This window comes from Balearica regulorum, chromosome 3 (assembly GCF_011004875.1).
Source record: "Balearica regulorum gibbericeps isolate bBalReg1 chromosome 3, bBalReg1.pri, whole genome shotgun sequence".
Taxonomy (NCBI): domain Eukaryota; kingdom Metazoa; phylum Chordata; class Aves; order Gruiformes; family Gruidae; genus Balearica; species Balearica regulorum.
In genome coordinates, this window is record NC_046186.1 from 79185252 (window position 1) to 79203396 (window position 18145).

General features: G+C 39.7%; 1 protein-coding gene across 1 annotated transcript; it reads left to right on the top strand.

Moving 5' to 3' along the window:
• Positions 1-9376: 9376 nt before the first annotated feature.
• Positions 9377-17626, top strand: LOC104644062 (sulfotransferase 6B1). The gene is made up of 7 exons (XM_010313567.2): positions 9377-10136; positions 11623-11762; positions 12684-12773; positions 13419-13545; positions 14352-14446; positions 14966-15122; positions 15689-17626. The coding sequence occupies exons 1-7, from the start codon at positions 9935-9937 to the stop codon at positions 15817-15819; spliced, it is 942 nt and encodes a 313-aa protein (XP_010311869.1). The 5' UTR covers positions 9377-9934; the 3' UTR covers positions 15820-17626.
• The last annotated feature ends 519 nt before the right edge of the window (positions 17627-18145 follow it).

Below are 18145 nucleotides of genomic sequence, written 5' to 3' on the forward strand. Positions count from 1 at the left end.
ATGACAGGACAAGGCTCTGAGCCTGAATATGGAAACTCTGTCTTGCCTGTGGTCCCAGGAATGCTTTTCTCCTGCTGGTTCCCAAGCAGTGAGGGGAAAAAAATTGCATAGCTTAGATATGGAGAGTTTAAAAAAAAAAAACCAAAAAACCAAAAAACCAACAAAGATTATTTGGAATATCTTTTGAGCCTCCAGACTAGGAGAGAGTGCTTTGAAGAAATCTGCAATGCATTTATGCAAGTTTTCTTCTGCAATAGTCAGTTCCCCACATAGCAGATGACCTCTTTTGCTACCTGCTCTTCGCAGGGGTTGTATTAACATTTCCGTGGAGTAAATACAGTTCACAAATCAACTAATTAAAGATTCAATACTCATAAAAGTATTAATTATATTAATACTTATAAATATAAGAATGGTTTCGTATTTAACAGTTATTGTCTCTCTCATGGGGGCATTTCCTTGGAGCAGGTCTTTATCCCTCTCTTCAAAGCAATGTTCTCCATTTCTCCCTCACCCTGCAATTCTCCAACCTGATAGTACTCAGGTTTGGGGAAAAAGATATTTTCTGCATTTCTACCACTTTTCTTCCACATCTTGCTTTTACTCAGTATGTATCACCTTAACTGGAGATCACTCTACTCTTTTCCAAGTCAACAGCTACCAAAGGTTTGTAGGTAAGTGTGTGGGGGGTAAAACCTAATGAGTGAAATTATTGTTTCCCACAGTATGATCTGATCTGTGTATAATAAGGCCTTCACTGAAGAGTTGTGCTATTCAATCCAAACTTCTTTGTATGATTTAGTAATCATTCTTATTCTAAGTATCCTTCAAGTAAAATCCATTTATAAACTTAAACCTTAAAGATGTCATCAATGCATTGAGGAATAGGGTGATCCAGCAAAGCTAGTCTCGGTGGCCTCTGGTCGGTGTCCTCACTCCTTTCTGTAGGGATTCAAGGATCCTAGTTACCAAGCAGCTTCTGCTGCTGATCACAAGACAGAGACTAAGTGTGGGAACAGCACTGGAACTAGTCAGGAGTGAAAAATGATTTACTAACTTGGCACTCTACACTAGCAAGAGACTTTATGTTGTCTTGTTGCACTGACTGTTTAAATCCCAGCAATTCTGATAAAGTCTGCAGTTACAACTGTTATAAAATTGCTATTAAAAATGGGAAGCACAGGTTTCAAGCCATGTGATGAGATAGATTTGAAACTGGACCAGTTCAAGGTGTCTACCTTATCTTACCATCATGAAGGAGTCCTCCATCTCTGGCTGGAGGTAGTGGGGGAGACAAAGTAAGGCTCGGAGGACTGAGCTTCAGAAGCAGTTCCTGAATGGTATCCCTGGTACGTCAAGGAAAATACAGTCAGTTTAAGAATACTTTAAATCAGGGTGGTAAAAGCTGTGGTTATTTAGAATTTTTGTCGTTAACTATGTTTTCACTCTTCAAAGGCAGCAACTGTGGGGTTACTATGATGTAGAACAGCCATGCCTATTGGCAGAAAAAGACTTCAATTAGATAAATCGCTGACCTAAAAATGAAAAGATACACAAGTTTTGCCTTTTTTGAGCCACATATGGAAATGTATTTCATGAACAGATTAGTAAGTCTGGTGAGCTGTGCTACTGCTGACTATTTTATCTTGTTTTGGATGTAAAATCCCTTCATCTTTACACAATGAAGCAAATCTCAATATAGGGAATGGACTTGACCTAGGGAATGTATAAAGAAAGATGAAAGCTGAGGAATTGTGTTAGGATCAAAAAGGGGAGTGGTGAAGATGAGGGAGCCTTGAAACTAAGAAAGAAATAGGGTGAAATAGAAAGAGGGAGAAACTTTCATGTTTTTGTATCTGTGTTCTTCCTGAGATCAAAGGGGACTGTGTATTTTGATTAATTCTAAGCTATAAAAGTTCCTCACATTGCAGATTTGAAGAGACAATTGTCCAGTATCAGGTACATCAAGTGAAATATGAGTTCACCTTTCCCCTCTAAGAATGTATCTGGATGCACTGAAAGGAATCTAATTACGGAAGATGAGAACCAAACAGTCCTGCTGGAGCTCAAAAAAATTGGCAAAATGAATCAAACCTGCTAACCACATGAAAAAAGGAAGAGGAAAATCATGAGGGGATTAAAAAAAAGGGTTGTGGTTTTTTTTTTTTTTTTCTTTTAATGGATCAAGAGGGTGAGAAAATGGTAGAACACGGAAAAAGGAGGATAGAGAGAAACTTTATGGTGACCGCTTGACATCTTGCCCATGGTGAAAGCTCTTCAGCAGAGTCCCTCAGTAGAAAGTAGCGGAGCTGTCCCAGGAGGCAGACCAGGAGGTGAGCAGCCACACAAATGGACTCACTGCTTGGCTCTAGGGTTTGCTCCCTGGTTAAGGCTGATGCACGTTGCCTGGGCACTGCAGGGGAACATCAGCTAGTTTGGCACATACATCTTTGCAGAAATAGTTACTTATTCATGAACACTGGGTTTGCTTGGGAAGAAAATGCAATGCAGAAATTTTGTCATTTGTAAGGTAAGCAATGAGGTGCTGCATGAAGCAAGGGAGGAGACAGGCAGTTATGATACATCTGTGTTAAGACTGGGAAAGTCTGATTATGTGGCTACCAGAAGACATACTGGGAAGACCAATACTGATAGAGTGGCTTTGTTAGCCTGTGTCTTGCAGGGTTTGAATTGCCTGTTTGGTGTCAGCTGGGTCCCTGAGGAAATGATTAGGTGTCTCTGCACTGGGGTCTGTCTCCATGTGCTTCTTCTAGGAAAAATTATTTGCTAATGCTCAGTGCAGCACAAATGCTGGAGCCAGCCTGGGTCCAGCACTGCACACAGAGCACTAGGAAATGCAGCACAGGCATCTGGAGAAGCTCTGCATGGAACCATCTTGTGTTTTTCAGGCTTTGTTAGAGGTGATGCTATCAAAAAGAGCTATGCTGCTAAGTTTACCCTGGAAGCAGCAGCAAAGCACTTACCACACAGTAGTGTCTGCGCTTTTAACTCTTATTCCTGCACTAGCTACCATTAATCTTCAGTCTGGCTAAACTGCCCATAGATAGTTGTGAACTAGGTATTTCTAGGGAAGAGATGCTCAAATTACTGTTTCTCTCTCTATTCCCTTACATCAACTCATCTGTCCTGTACCCTCATCTCCATACCTTATGAAGGTAGGAGGGTATGGATACAAAGCCTTATGTCCTCCTCCCATGTCCCAACTTTGCTTCCAGCACTACACACTATAGCCCTTGTTCTCCTCCACAACACACCACGTGGAGCCCAGTCAGCTCTCATAGTCCTTCAGAGGGCAGCAGGAGGCGAAAGAAAGTGGTAAATCATGTGCCAAGACTAAATAGGTTGTTACTGGTAGTGCCCACATTGGCCTGGTGGCTAGCTAGTCAGCATCTGAATTAGCCCACAGGCCATTAGCTGGCAGTTCTTTAAACTTTCTAAAGGATTAATTTACAGTGTCATGACTGGGACTCAACAAAATCCATTGAGAAACACATTTTGAAAAAAAATCAAAGAAAAACACTCTGTAGTTATTTTTGCTTGACTTTCCAGTCCTAATACTACAATATTTGAATAAAACTAAATGACTTTGATAAGTGAAAAAACAGTTAAAATATGATCTTCAGACAAGGAATTAAATTATTTTCTCTCTGTGAAAATACGCAGTTTTGACTTTATGCTTAAGACCCGAGCTGCATACTTCCAGGTCCTATAGCTATATATCCAGTGATTTCTCATATATTCTACTGAGCAAGTTGCATTTGCTTTGATAATCCTGATTTGTGCATTCAAATTCATATACTGAGAATTAAAATTGCAATTTCCTTTTTTTTTTTTTTTTTTTTTTTGCAAAGAATGTGACAGGACTAATTTTTTTTAATGCAGCTGGATAACCTGTTTCAAGATACCTCTTTAATCAGCTTTATTTAGCATACTTTACATTTGCATTTTATATTTTGCCTCATTTGTATTGCCACATTACACTTTGTTTGTATGACATAATTACTTCTCTTCTAAAGACTCCAGAACTTTGACTATTTCAGGGGCATAAACCATAATGGGATTAATGGCAAGTTTGCAGGAAATAGGACATTTAGTGCATTAGAAAGAATCAGTTCTCTTTTCAGAAAGGTCAGTGAGTGTTTTGTGATATTCTTCTTTGCTCCCTCCTTCCTGTTTCTTCTGCTTCCTCTAAAATTTTAATGTCAGGTTGTATAGATACAGTGAGGCAACGGGTGACTTCTTGAGGTCACTGGCCTGAGTCCTCCAGCTGCACATTTATTTGGTAACAAAGTTCTAGTCAGAAACTCCAAATTTTTAAATTAATTTCACCAATACAGTTGGGAAAGATCAGATAAAACAAACAAGCAAGGAAATAAATGTCTTTTGGTGATGGTTCGAGGAGTTTGTTAACATGCAGCTGACATTTTCAGATTAGTATAAGAAGATGATTTCTCTAGCACTGGGTGTCATGAAATTCTCTGTATTTACTGGTGTCCTGGTTTTGGCTACGATAGAATTAATTTTCTTTCTACTAGCTGGTATAGTGCTGTGTTTTGGATTTAGTATGAGAATAATGTTGATAACACACTGAAGTTTTAGTTGTTGGTAAGTAGTTGTAGTGTCTGCACTAATTCAAGGACTTTTCAGCTTCCCACGCCCTGCCAGGTGCACGACAAGCTGGGAGAGCACAGCCAGGACACTGTCCCAGACCGGCCAAAGGGACATTCCCTGCCATGGAACGTCAGGCTCCATACAGAACTGGGGAGCTAGCCGGGGGGCAGATTCGCTGCTCAGAAACAGACTAGGCATGAGTTTTTTTCTTCCATAGGTGGTGGGCAATTGCATCAGTGCATCACTTGTTTTTTATTAACAATAACAATAATATATTAATTATTAATTCTTATTATCTTCCTTTCTTATCCTATTAAACTGTCTTTATCTTAACTCACAAGTTTTTTTTTCCATTCTCCTCCATATCCCACTGGGGACGGGTGAGCAAGCAGCTGCATGGTGCTTGGTTACCAGCTGGGGTTAAATCACGACAGCTGACATTTTCTTTCTTATCATCTAGTGGAGTATTAACAGAAGGGAGAGGGCAGTTAACCTTTGCATCTGTACTTTGGCAACTAGCCAATACATTAATAGAGATGATGAAAGCTGTGGAAAATTGCTTATTTCCTACCTTGTTCCAGAGAGGGAATTAAGAGAGTGGAAACTCTCCAGAGACAGCAAAGTTGAAGCTGAAAAAAAACTGTGAGAAGAAAGTTTAGAAGAGACATGTGAGAAATTTTGTGTAGGAGAAAGACAGAGCTGGGTATACTTCTGCAGACTAGGGATAGTGGTCTAATCTGATGTTGTGACCAGCTTTGTCCTGGTCGGGGAGGGTGACTGTCAAAAAGAAGACTTTACAATGCAAGAGGAAAAGGAAAATGAAGGAGGATCCTAGAAAATTTTACAATGGATCAGACCCTAGCTCAAACAGTTTTTTAGGGTAGTCAAGAAAATGAGCCTGGATCATAGAATCATAGAACCATAGAATGGTTTGGGTTGGAAGGGACCTCAAAGATCATCTAGTTCCAACCCCCCTGCCATGGTCCACTAGACCACGTTGCCAAAAGCCTCATCCAACCTGTTCTTGAACACTGCCAGGGATGGGGCATGCACAGCTTCTCTGGGCAGCCTGTGCCAGTGCCTCACCACCCTCACAGTAAAGAATTTCTTTCTAATGTCTAATCTAAAACTACCCTCCTTCAGCTTAAATCCATTACCCCTTGTCCTATCACTACACTCCCCATCTTTCCTGTAGGCCCCTTCAGGTACTGGAAGGCCACGATTAGGTCTCCCTGCAGCCTTCTCTTCTCCAGGCTGAACAATCCCAACTCTCTCAGCCTGTCCTCATAGGAGAGGTGCTCCAGCCCTCCATTCAGCTTTGTGACCCTCCTCTGGACTCTCTCCAACAGCTCCATGTCTCTCCTGTACTGGGGCTCCCAGAGCTGGACGCAGTACTCCAGGTGGGGTCTCACAAGAGCGGAGTAGAGGGGTGGGATCACCTCCCTCGACCTGCTGGTCACACCTCTTTTGATGCAGCCCAGGACACAGTTGGCTTTCTGGGCTGCAAGCACACACTGCCGGCTCATGTTGAGCTTCTCATCAATCAATACCCCCAAGTCCTTCTCCTTGGGGCTGCTTTCAATCCATTCCTCACCCAGCCTGTAGTTGTGCTTGGGATTGTGCAGACCCATGTGCAGGACCTTGCACTTGGCCTTGTTGAACTTCATGCGGTTCACACAGGCCCACCTCTCCAGCCTGTCAAGGTCCCTCTGGATGGCATCCCTTGCCTCCAGCGTGTTGAGCACACCACGCAGCTTGGTGTCGTCAGCAAACTTGCAGACGGTGCACTTGATCCCACTGTCCGTGTCGCCGACAAAGATGTTAAACAGTGCCAGTCCCAGAACCGACCCCTGAGGAACGCCACTTGTCACTGATCTCCACTTGGACATTGAGCCGTTGGCCACAACTCTTTGTGACCATCCAGCCAATTCCTTATTCACCAAGTGGTGCATCCATTGAGTTCATGTCTCTCCAATTTAGACACAAGGATGTCGTGCGTGACAGTGTCAAATGCCTTGCACAAGTCCAGGTAGATGACGTCTGTTGCTCTTCCCGCGTCCACCAACGCTGTAACCCCATCATAGAAGGACACCAAATTTGTTAGGCACAATTTGCCCTTAGTGAATCCATGTCTTGGCTGTCACCAATCACCTCATGTACTGAAGATTAATTATTTTTTACCTCTGTTTCAGTATTTGTGTATTTTTAAGTAAATGACAATAGTCTCATGCAGGCTGGTAAGTAATTTGTTTTATGGCAGTTGTCTCACACCTGTCGCGTACTCCTGACATAATAAGTCCTCTGCAATCACGAAAGGCTCTTCCCCTGCATTCCTTAATGTGCCTATACTCCCAGGCAGCAGCCTCTGCCTGTCTGCAAAAGGTGCTCCAGCACTGATCATCTTGTTGGGTCATCTTCACACCTGGACACTGGGGCTGAAGCTCACCTGGGACAGCCCTGGAAGGGGCCTGGATAGGGTGTACCTTTGTCTGAGTCCTTAACTTGGGTTCCTGCCTGTCTCCTTGTGCTCTTCTGGGCTTGTGTAGACAGGCCTTCGATGAGCTGATGGCCACTGTGGTGGGCCTGGGAGTATCTTGGCAGGGTATTATTTGGGATTCCCCTCCATTGTTTCTCTGTGCTCCTTTGTGGGTGTAAAGACCAGCTTTTGTCACATAACCTAAGACATCCTACCATCCTGGTCACTGTTTGGAGGGTTTGATTCCCCTCTGATCAGGCACATGCTACATTATTCAAAGGGAAAAATGCCACATATGGCACTTCCATTGTAAAGACAAATCTACTTTAAGCACTACTTTTCATGGATTCATTCATAGGATCCCAGGGAATGTCCCTCTCCCCGAGGTTTTTTTTGCAGATGGATGATCAGGGGGATTTAGGATACCTTCATGGTAGATCCATCTTAAATCTTACTAGGTCATTTTGGAGGACTGATTTATGGAAGCCTTCTCCAGAGTTTTACTGAGATTAATGCAGATCATAGGAATAGTTATAGAAACCCACCTCTTCTCATTTACCACCTGAGAGCACAAGGTTTGGGGGTATTACTTTCTTGATTCATTTAACAGGGAATGGATCTGCATAAGCAGATCAGTCCACTAGGCAACTGTCAGCTGCAGTGTCTTGCAGCTATCACAGAAAATGTGACCAGCCTTGTTCTGCAAAGCTCCACAATCAGGAAAGATCAGGTCTGTTAAGTATGGGAAGTCAGAAACCTTTAGAGGCACTGTGGTGGCTTGAACAACAAATACCATTAATCTGGAGATTACCAAATCCTTTAATCTGTTTTTAATCTCCATATTTTTAAAGCTGTTTCTTAGAAACTTAAATCAACTGATGTTTTCTGTCAGTCTCTCAGCTCAGCATGTGGCAGGATCAGAGTATCTTGGGCAACATGTACGGTGCAAGGCATACTCCTCCCATCTCCCAGCTCAGGTGTCCTGGCTCACATTGCTAAATCTTGATCCTGCTTTTTTTTTTTTTTGCCAAGAAATTTAACTCCCCTCAAAATCCCTCCTCATGACTTATGTCTTCTAATTGGTTTTTCTCCACTAATACTGTTTTGGTTTTGGTTTTTTTTTTTTGGCTCTGAAGGATAAAACATGCCTCCGAGGAATAATAGGCCTGACGGCCCTCTCTGGCAAAAATACAATGGAAATCCTCTGGATTTTCTCTATCAAAGTTTCTTTGGACTATTCTGTGATGAGTGAGGTGTAGGAGTGAAACGAGCTGTCTTTCTATCATGCCAATCCTATTCCAGCACCATATTATTGCATAAGATGCATTAATAATTTACATACCATTTTCCTCCTTTTTCCTTCCTCAGGGAATGCATACTGTCTCAGCCCTTTTTTTGTCAGCAGGTAAAAATAATGATTAAACACATTTTCTTAGCTTCAGTCCATGACAATTTAATGCCAAGGGAAGATAAAGGAAAAAAAAATAAGGCAAACTGCTTTTTTGTTTTGCTAGGGTGGCTGCTTACACTTCAGAATCAGCAAAGGTGCTGTTTCATGGTACAGCAATTTTTAGCTAACGTCAGTGAAGTGATGCAGGTGGTGCCAACTGGCTGCACTTTGCCACAGATCTCATTCAACAAGTGGATCGAGGAGGAGTCATATGATGTCCACTTGGTTCAGATGACGCCTGTACATAGGTGGTCTTTCTACATTGACATAGTTTTACAGAAAAGAGGAGATGAAGGCAAAAGCAAAAGGTTTACATGGACTGGAGAAAATTGATGTAAAAATGTAGGGCTAGGTCATCCCATGAGCACTGCAGCATGCCTCAAGGTCCAGGTGTGAATCCACCAGGGCGAGCAAATGGCAAAAGCATACAGGTATGCAGTCACTGGTCCTCCTGCTCCAAGTGCCCAACAGGCAGCATTCAAAAGATGGAGATAAGAAAGAATGGTATTTAGATGCTTGGCATGAATTTTTTGGGGGAACTATTTTCTTGTTCCTTATGACCCATCTTCTTGCCAGAGACTTGAATATTAAACCTGGGCCTAACTTTTTTCTACTGAGGTTAGCACAGTCAGAAGCTCATCACCTGAAGTGCATTATAAATGCTGATCATTGTAGCTGAGGCTATGTTATTACCAACTCAGTAATGACTGATCTATTGTTAAACAATGATTGAGCTCATTAATGAAAGAACACATATGAATAAGTCATTTCCGTGTAACCACCAGAAAGCCAGAACTCTGTACTGCAGTCCGAATGACGGCCAAAGAGCATATGTGTCTACGTGCCCTTCGGGGCACCAGCTGGAGGGGACGGTCCACAGTTTAGTCCCTAGCGAGTGAGAATGATGAGTAATATAACAGTAAAAAAAATCCCAGCAGAGTGAGTACTGAAAAGAGCAGAACTGCCATGAGGAATGTGATCGTGCCGTTTAAACCCCAGCCTGCAATTCACGTCGTTCTGTTTTGATATATTTTATGAACTCTGTGCTGTAATTACAGATTTTTTGGCATGATATTTTAAAGTTACTTAAGCCATTTAACCTAGAAAGCAATTGTATTTTCTTGTTTTTCTTGTTTGCTTATGTTCAACGTCTGTTGATTTCAAAAGGTTCAAATGACATAAGGTCATTGACTGGAGTTGCGTATTTCTTTACAGTTTCAGAAATAGTAAATTATTGCTCACAGGGTCAAAAAAACCCAAACCCAAACAAAAAACAACCCCGCCCCCATTAAAACGTAATCTATGGTGCGCTCTTTCTGCATAGCATTTCACCCTGTGACAGAGCCTGTGTGTGAGAGAGAGAGAGAGAGAGAAGAATGGAGAAACCCAGGAAAAAATTTACTGATATCATAGACAAGGCAATTATTGCTGCTAACAAAATGGATCGTGACGAACTGCTTTTTTCTTACAAGGGGATTCTTTACCCTGTTACATTTTGCAGTGCTGAAGTATTCAGAGCTATGGAGTCCCTTGAAGTCAGAAGTGATGATATCATTTTGGCAGGATACCCTAAATCTGGTGAATATAGTTTACTTTCTTCATAAATAAAGTTATGTAATGACAAATAAGTAAGTTTGCACTAACTTATGTAATAGATTTATATGATATATGACATATTATATATTATGTTAAATAATAGTATTAGATTTTTCACAAAATTTTGTAGAACTAATTTTGTTCTTAAAAAGCACAACAAAGTTGTTTATGAAGATTTTATATAGGGAATTTTTCAAATTACTAAGAAAAAGACATCTGATTTTCTTTTCTATAACATGTAAAGGTTGTTATTATCTTTACTTTTTATAGTTATGAAGTTAAATGCAGAAATTAGAGAGAATTAAAATACAGTTCTCACACCAGAGATAACCAGATCACCTGATATTGCAGGATCTGCTTTCACATTTGTATTTGTAAAGTTAATAGCTTTGTATGTTTTACACAAAATGGAGCTTTTGGTATCTTCGCATGCCATGCTGCCTATTCTTTAGTTTATTTCGTATAGATGTCAAGAATATCTGAAATCCATAACTATCACAAAAATTATTTTTGTAACACTTGAAGTGATCACACTGATCTTTGACTATTGGGAAATCAAGCGGCGATCTTTGCGAGGGTTGCGAGTTTACCCAGCATCTTTGCTCCTTCTGCCTGAAAGCACCCTATACTGGCCCATATCAGAGCTATACATTTGGATTAGATGTATCTCACATCCATTTTAATGTAGATGTTTATCTCCTCCAGCAATTGGATTCACACTGTCTTACGGTAGATATTCACAGCTGACAGGATTGTAAAGTTTTTGCTTTTTTTATCATATTTTCTTTTTGAAGAAATGCTATGCACCAGAATGCAGTTATTAAGACTGTAGTGACAAAGATGTAGGAACCCAGTGTCCAGAAGGCAGGAAATGGTAAACTAAAGATGGGCGTTCTCTACAGTCTCTTTTTTACGTTTGTAATAAAAATATAATAAATGTGTATAGGAAATGTCACTTCAGAGAATTTTTGCCTATAGGTAAAGAAAATGAGCACGTACAGCACAATTTTCAAATCTAGTTCTGCTCCTGTGTTGAAGTTCTGTGACCCGTCTTTCCTCCCAAGATAATCCTGTGCAGCATGTCAGAAAACATATATAATATACCAGGTTTTGACATACAGGTTTACCACCCCAGTCTCCCTTATATTTGTCACAATAAAAATTTATTACATTAATGCATGTTTTCCTATATGAATCTTACTAGTTCTTCTCCTTTATTAGTTAATTTACAATATACAAGTTAATTTATGATGTACTGAGCTGTACGAGTTGGAGAAATGTATCCTTATAAAGAGCAAATGTAGTACCCTGAGATGGGACTGTCCAGATAGTCAGCTGTGATTGTATCACTTGAAAGGAGACCAGGCAACTCACCTGGTAGTACAATCTGCCTCTTGGCTTTCCTGGCAAATCCATTTCTGTTTATTCTAAATGTTTTACAAACAATTCTGTATTTTTCCCCTTTCAGGCACAAACTGGTTAGGTCAAATCTTAAGTGATCTGGTAGCCATATTTCAAAAGAAAACGCAGAATAAAGAAAGCAGCATGAATGATGAAGAACTAGAAGAGTTCCCCTACCTTGAAATTGGAGATGCTGGGAAATATGAGGTGGGCACAGAATACATATGAAAGTTGTTGAAATTTTGTGCTTCAGATGTTGAATACATGGTGTGTGAAATATTCCACCATTTAATAAGAACTCTCCCACTTCTCCGTATGTGGCATCTGGTCAGGATGAATTTCAATTGCATCGCCAAATGCTGAGGGATAAATGGACACTTCAAAGGGCTTGAGAATAGCACATGCTCATTAGATATGCAGAAATTTACTGTAGTATGTTTTGTATGTAAGAAGAGTTTCACGGAATTTAAACTAAAAGAAAAGTGTAGATTTAGATTAGATATTAGGAAGAAATTCTTTACTGTGAAGGTGGTGAGGCACTGGAACAGGTTGCCCAGAGAGGTTGTGGATGCCCCATCCCTGGCAGTGTTCAAGGCCAGGCTGGATGGGGCTTTGGGCAACGTGGTCTAGTGGAGGGTGTCCCTGCCCATGGCAAATGGGGTTGGAACTAGATGGTCTTTGAGGTCCCCTCCAACCCAAACCATTCTATGATTCTATGATTCTATGAAATGTCAAATACCGAAATACTGGCTTTTGTCTCTTTTACTAGCTCTTCCTCCTCACTCCTTCTCTCTTTCCTTGACATCCTTCAGCTTTCACATACCCCCAGGTAAAGTCTGCATCTTACCTTTAGATTTGATCCTTTGTCTAACAGAACATGTTAAATTCATTATCACTGAAGAGAATTAGCAAAGGATAATCTTTTTCCAATCACTCATTCTCAGGGGCTTTTGAAGATTAGAGCTACTCAGAGCAGTCCACTAAGATCCCAGGATAACACTTGCAAAAAAATAAGTACTTCTATCAGCCAATAACTTTTCATAAGTTTAGCAGGGCCATATTTTATTATAGGGTGATGAAAAGAATACTTGTACTAACTGTCTACTTTCCTCCTTCCGATTCTTAAAGCGAATGAACAAATTACCTTCTCGAAGAGTTATATTCACTCATCTCCTTCCTGAAAATCTTCCCAGGTCTATCTTCAAAAGTAAAGCTAAGGTGAGTGCTGATTTTAATGTATTGAAAGCAAACATTCCAACAGATATTTTTTAAAGCCAATGTAGTACTTTTCTGCCAATTTTCAGAATCATTCTTATACTTAAGTGTTTAGCCTGGCCATTTCTACATGCCTGTTTAAGCACTGCCAGTCATCTCACTTAATCTCAGTTCATCCTTATTGACACCTTTGTGTCACTCTCCACAAGTGAGATGGGAGGGTGGAACAAATCCTCCAGCAGTAAAATGCATTTTGACACAAATTCTTATGGGAGGCATTTTATGGGTTTGTCACATGTGAGGGCTTCAGTGTGTCAAGTTTCAGAGAGAGTTTGTATTTTTGTGATTTTTCCCCACTACCTAAATGATGGATGGTGCTTGTATCAAGCAAAACATACTTAGATTCTGCATAATTAATTTGATTAATCTGTAAAAGATATTTTAAAAATTATAGGCAATCATCTTCACAAGGTACTGAAGCAAAGTGAAATCCTTCATCTTCTGAATTTAGAATGAAAATGCTACTTCTGCAAGTAGTATACAAGATATTAGAAATTTCCTAAAATGCAATTATAAAGTAGATTATTTTCTTCATACTAAAATCTGTTATGTCTTTCTCTACAAATAAAATATTTTCATTTTTTCTAGATATTGTTGCTGATTCGCAATCCAAAAGATGTAGCTACATCTTTTTACCATTTTTCCAATGGCATATCTACTCTTCCCTCCTATGAGACCTGGGATGATTTCTTTGTAGCTTTCATGACGAAGAAAAGTACAGTATATTCTTCTGTCTGTGTCAATTATTCAAATGCTTTGACTTTGTCTAAAAACCTTGCACTTTGTAATTCAGCTTCACTAGGATTTTTTGGTTTACAGTACAAAAGCAGAGATTAAAGACAGAAAGTTAGAAATTTGAACTAAAGTTTGCAGTACTTGTCTTACTGCCTGAGGATAAATCCATATCAAAACTGCACTTCCACAATCTGCTTTAGCTTGCATAAACTGGTGTTTTCTCTGGAAGAGCCAGTTCCTCCTTATCGATCCTCCTTGGATCCCCTTCACCTCTCCTTTCCAATGTCCATCATCTTGTGCCTACACAGACATCTGAACACCTACATGCCAAATTGGACCAGAGGAATGATTTGGACTAAGTCTAGTGCATTAAAAAAGAAAGAAAATAATCCCACTAGTTTAAAATTATGTAAATTCTTCAGTTTGGCATATCACATGGCCAGCAGAAGGTAGGGTTAAACAAGGTTTTAAACTGGATTAAGGGAGTCTGCAAAATGGATTGAGTACTGATAGCTCTTTGGTGGACTCACATCTGTCTTGAAATGCAAACAAGTTTTACTGTACCGACTTACAAACTGTATCATATGCCTGAGTCATGTGCACGTGTCAGAACAGCCTGGAGCAAAACCCCATAATTCTCACAGAAGGGTGTAAACTCTGGCAAAGACATGATTAATAATGCCTATGGCTGAGGGACCAATTTAAAGAGTAAAAGTCGGTTTATTTCATAGGAGCTTGTCTAATCTTCATTTATGCTTCATCTTAGGATTCTTTTGTTTTATTTAGTGCCCTGGGGATGCTACTTTGAATACCTTTCCAAATGGAACAAATATGTTGATGATGAAAATGTTATGACAATAACGTACGAAGAGCTAAAAGAGGTGAGGTTACCAATAGTTACACATATTTTATACTTCAGAGAGCATTTGTTCCTAAACCAATTAACCATTATATTCATGTAGTGTATTCAAACTGTGTGATACTGTATGAGATGATAGATTCTTGTTTTAAGGGAAGGAAAGGTGAAATTCAAACTTAAAAGCCTTTTTTAGAATTTTGTTTGTGAAAATGATTCTTGTTTTCTCTTTAGCTGTGATATAAGCCAAAATCAGTGTAAATCAAAATACCAAGTAATTTTTTGGGGAATTATTATATATTCAACAGTGTAGATTTTGCTCAACTGTAAATAATGTACTATCTTTTGTGATCTATAGAAAGACAGCTCATATCTCCTCTGAAATAATTATGGAGAAGAGAAACGCTATGCACCACTCCAGCCCTACTGAACTCTATGAATATTCTATATATGTAGCCAGCAGAGATGTAGGGAAGTGCAAACACCTTGGAAAGCAGTGTAATTTGTTTGAATGTCATGTGGTATGTTACATGCCTCTTTTCAGAATCCAGTCCTGGGTGTCAAAAACATAGCTGCTTTCTTTGGGATTCCCCTGACCGAGAAAGAGCTTCAGAGCGTGGTAGAGAGGAGCAGCTTCCAATCAATGAAAAAGAACTCGCAGAAGACCCATGGGGCATTTGGCAGTGTTTTCTTCCGCAAAGGTAGGAAGCTCCAAGAGGTCCAGAAGTAGAAATGTTACACTCTCAAGAACTTGAGCCACCCATCTTTTGCTTCTTATTTGCACGCATATTAGCATTACAGATTAGTATCAAGTAGGTTATCACTGTTACGCTTGAGAAGACTAGTCAAGGAGCACTGGTGAGGAAGAGACCCAGCAAGGCTCTGGCAGCAGGCTACAGCCAGCACAGGAGTAGCAACTGCACAGAGCAAATTTTAGAGGCCCACAAATGACTGGCAGGAAGGAGGAACTGTCTTGTACCTGAACTCCTCTCCATCTCTGTGCCAGGATCACTGATTCTTCAGCCATTAGAGGTTTACGTAAGCCAACAAAAGTGGGCCAAACAGCCTGAGTGGTGTTATCACAATTTTAGGAGAGTGTAGGGTCCCCTGACTTCACGAAATTATGTTGGTGCAAAAATAAGTGAAGTTTTATCTTGAAAAATGGACCAACTCCATTTAGGGTACCATGGAACAAGAATGACACATCTATAGAATAAAAAAATAATACAGTTTCTTGTTTTTCAAGAGTTTCTTTTCTTCTTTGAAGGTGGTGTAAGTGACTGGAAGAATCTTTTCAGTGAAGATCAGAATGAGAAAATGGACAAAGCATATGAAGAACACGTAGGAGGAACTAAACTGGGAGCAAAGTTAAAGTATGACGTGTACTGTAAAGCCTGAAGAGTAATGAAATGTGGTTAGAGCAAGAGCTTTCCAATGCACTCTCAAATCATCTGAATGCTATATACTAGAAAACTATATAAAATGATCCAAGCACTTTAGAATTACTGTAATAATCACGTTGCAGCAGCCTTTACAGTGACAATCTTTTGTTTTAAAGGCAAGATCTTTGGCTTGCTTGGGCTACACTCATGTGCTGAATAAGATGGCAACTTACCATACCCAGAGAAACTTAACAGCCCTGTTTCAGTAGCTGTCACCTGGAAGGAAATGCCCCTTTTCTCCTTCTAGCCAAACTCAGTCTTTCTAGAGTACATATAAGTAATATAAGTACATATAAGTTTCATATGTAGATTTTTTTTTTTTTTCAAAAATGTTTCAAATTAGGCAACATCTTCACAGAAAAGATCACTAGCAAAAATATGGATCTGACACAACCTTAATAAGAAATTATTATCTTCCCCATGACTTCAGCATAGATCAAAGCTAGAGGGCAGAGAATGAAGGGGAATGGAGGGTCAGCATTCTTCGGTATTTTAATCTCTCTGAATCATAATTTCAAGATGGATTTCAGATTACGGGCTGGTGCTAACAGGCAAGATCCACTCAGAGGCACTGCTTTTAGAATCATAGAACAGCCCAGGTTGGAAGGGACCTCGAAAGATCATCTGGTCCAACCTTTCATGGAAAAAGGGGCCAAGATGAGATTATTGCATCTCGAAAACCTCCAGTGATGAGGACTCTACAACATCCCTGGGGAGGTTGTTCCAGTGAATGATTTTTCTCACTGTAAAGGATTTATTTCTTGTATTGAGATGAAACCTTTCCTTGTGCAACTTGTACCCATTTCACCTTGTATTCTCCATGCGGCTCCTTGTGAACACAGACCTTCTGTCCTCTTTGTAGCTGCTCTTTAGTACTGCAATACTGTGATGAGGTTCCCCTTGAGCCTTCTCATCTTTGTGGCCCTCCTTTGGACCACTTCCAGTCTGTCTATGTCTTTCTCAAATTGTGGTGAACAGAACTGGACGTAGTACTCCAGGTGGGGTCTGAGAAGTGCTGAGTTATGTATAATCCTGAATAATTATCTCTTTGTATCACAAAAATCCCACATAATTTTCTTTTTAATATCATATAAATTTGCACTTGCTCCACTGAAGACCATGTTTCTACCTGTATAAAGGTTAGTAAAAAGCAAAATCACAGAGTTAATATCTTTTTCTTGTGTTTGAAGAGAGTCCTTAATCTATACACCTGTGTGCCACTTCTAAGAACTGCTTTTCCGTGCTCCAGCCATAAAATAGGAAAAGAAAATGTAGTGACTACAGAAGATTATGTTTCTCACCATTAATGCCAGTGGAGTGCTCTTACCACAAAACTACAGGTAGCATTCTCTCTGTTCATTCTTGATTTACATATGTGTCTAGAGTTAAGCTTTAACTTAAATTAATATTTAAACACTGAAATAGATTAATTTCCATAACTGGAAATTCTCTGAAACTTGAAGATGCCAAAGTTCGCTGAAACTGGCTCTACTGAGAAAATGGGATTGCTAAAGGTGATGGTACAAGACATTACAATACTCAGCTGTTTTGTACCAGCATTGGTATTTGGAGCTGTGAACACAGCATTTCAGACCTGTCCAGGGACCAACTTCACTTCAGCTACCTGTTCTGGAAAAATAGCAAAATAAGGTTCTTTAAATATAATTGAATTAAAAACAGGAAAAAAACCCACACCCAATTTATAGATCCATCACTTAAGCATATAAGAAGTAAAAATAAAAGATACACTAGAAAAGAAAAAATACTCAATGACTTTTTGCTTCATTCTTCTAAAAGTGGTTAATTCTGCCTGGACATGTAGAAATGCAGAGTTTTGCAAAGAAGTAGGAGTGCTAGAAATAATACTTACAATATTTAGAAAAAATGAATGAATTCAAAAGCAGAGCATCTGAAAGTCCTGACACAAGCCATCTTCAAACAACTAGAAATTATCTGTAAGAACCCAGAAAGGTACCAGATGCCTGGAGGAGAGTATACATAATAGCCATGTTTAAAAATATGAGAAAGAAGAATCAAAATAGAGCAGTTATGTTAACTTGATACCTGGAAATTTATAGCAAAAATGACAAAGCAACCAACCATGAAACATTTTGAGGATAATAAGGTGGTAAGTATGAACGATGTCAAAGCCGTTCATGTTCCTTTAAAACATAACTTACCTCTTGAATAGGGCATAGATAGAAGATACAGTAGATGACAGCATCAAAGAGGTTCTGAAATTATATGACAAAAGAGACACAATCTAGATCATCGAATTTATG

Excerpts from the sequence above, each read along its gene's own strand:
- LOC104644062 (XM_010313567.2), top strand. The coding sequence starts at position 9,935 with ATGGAGAAACCCAGGAAAAAATTTACTGATATCATAGACAAGGCAATT. Across the intron at positions 12,774-13,418 it reads TCTTCAAAAGTAAAGCTAAG|ATATTGTTGCTGATTCGCAA; the intron begins GTGAGTGCTGAT and ends CATTTTTTCTAG. Across the intron at positions 13,546-14,351 it reads AGCTTTCATGACGAAGAAAA|TGCCCTGGGGATGCTACTTT; the intron begins GTACAGTATATT and ends TGTTTTATTTAG.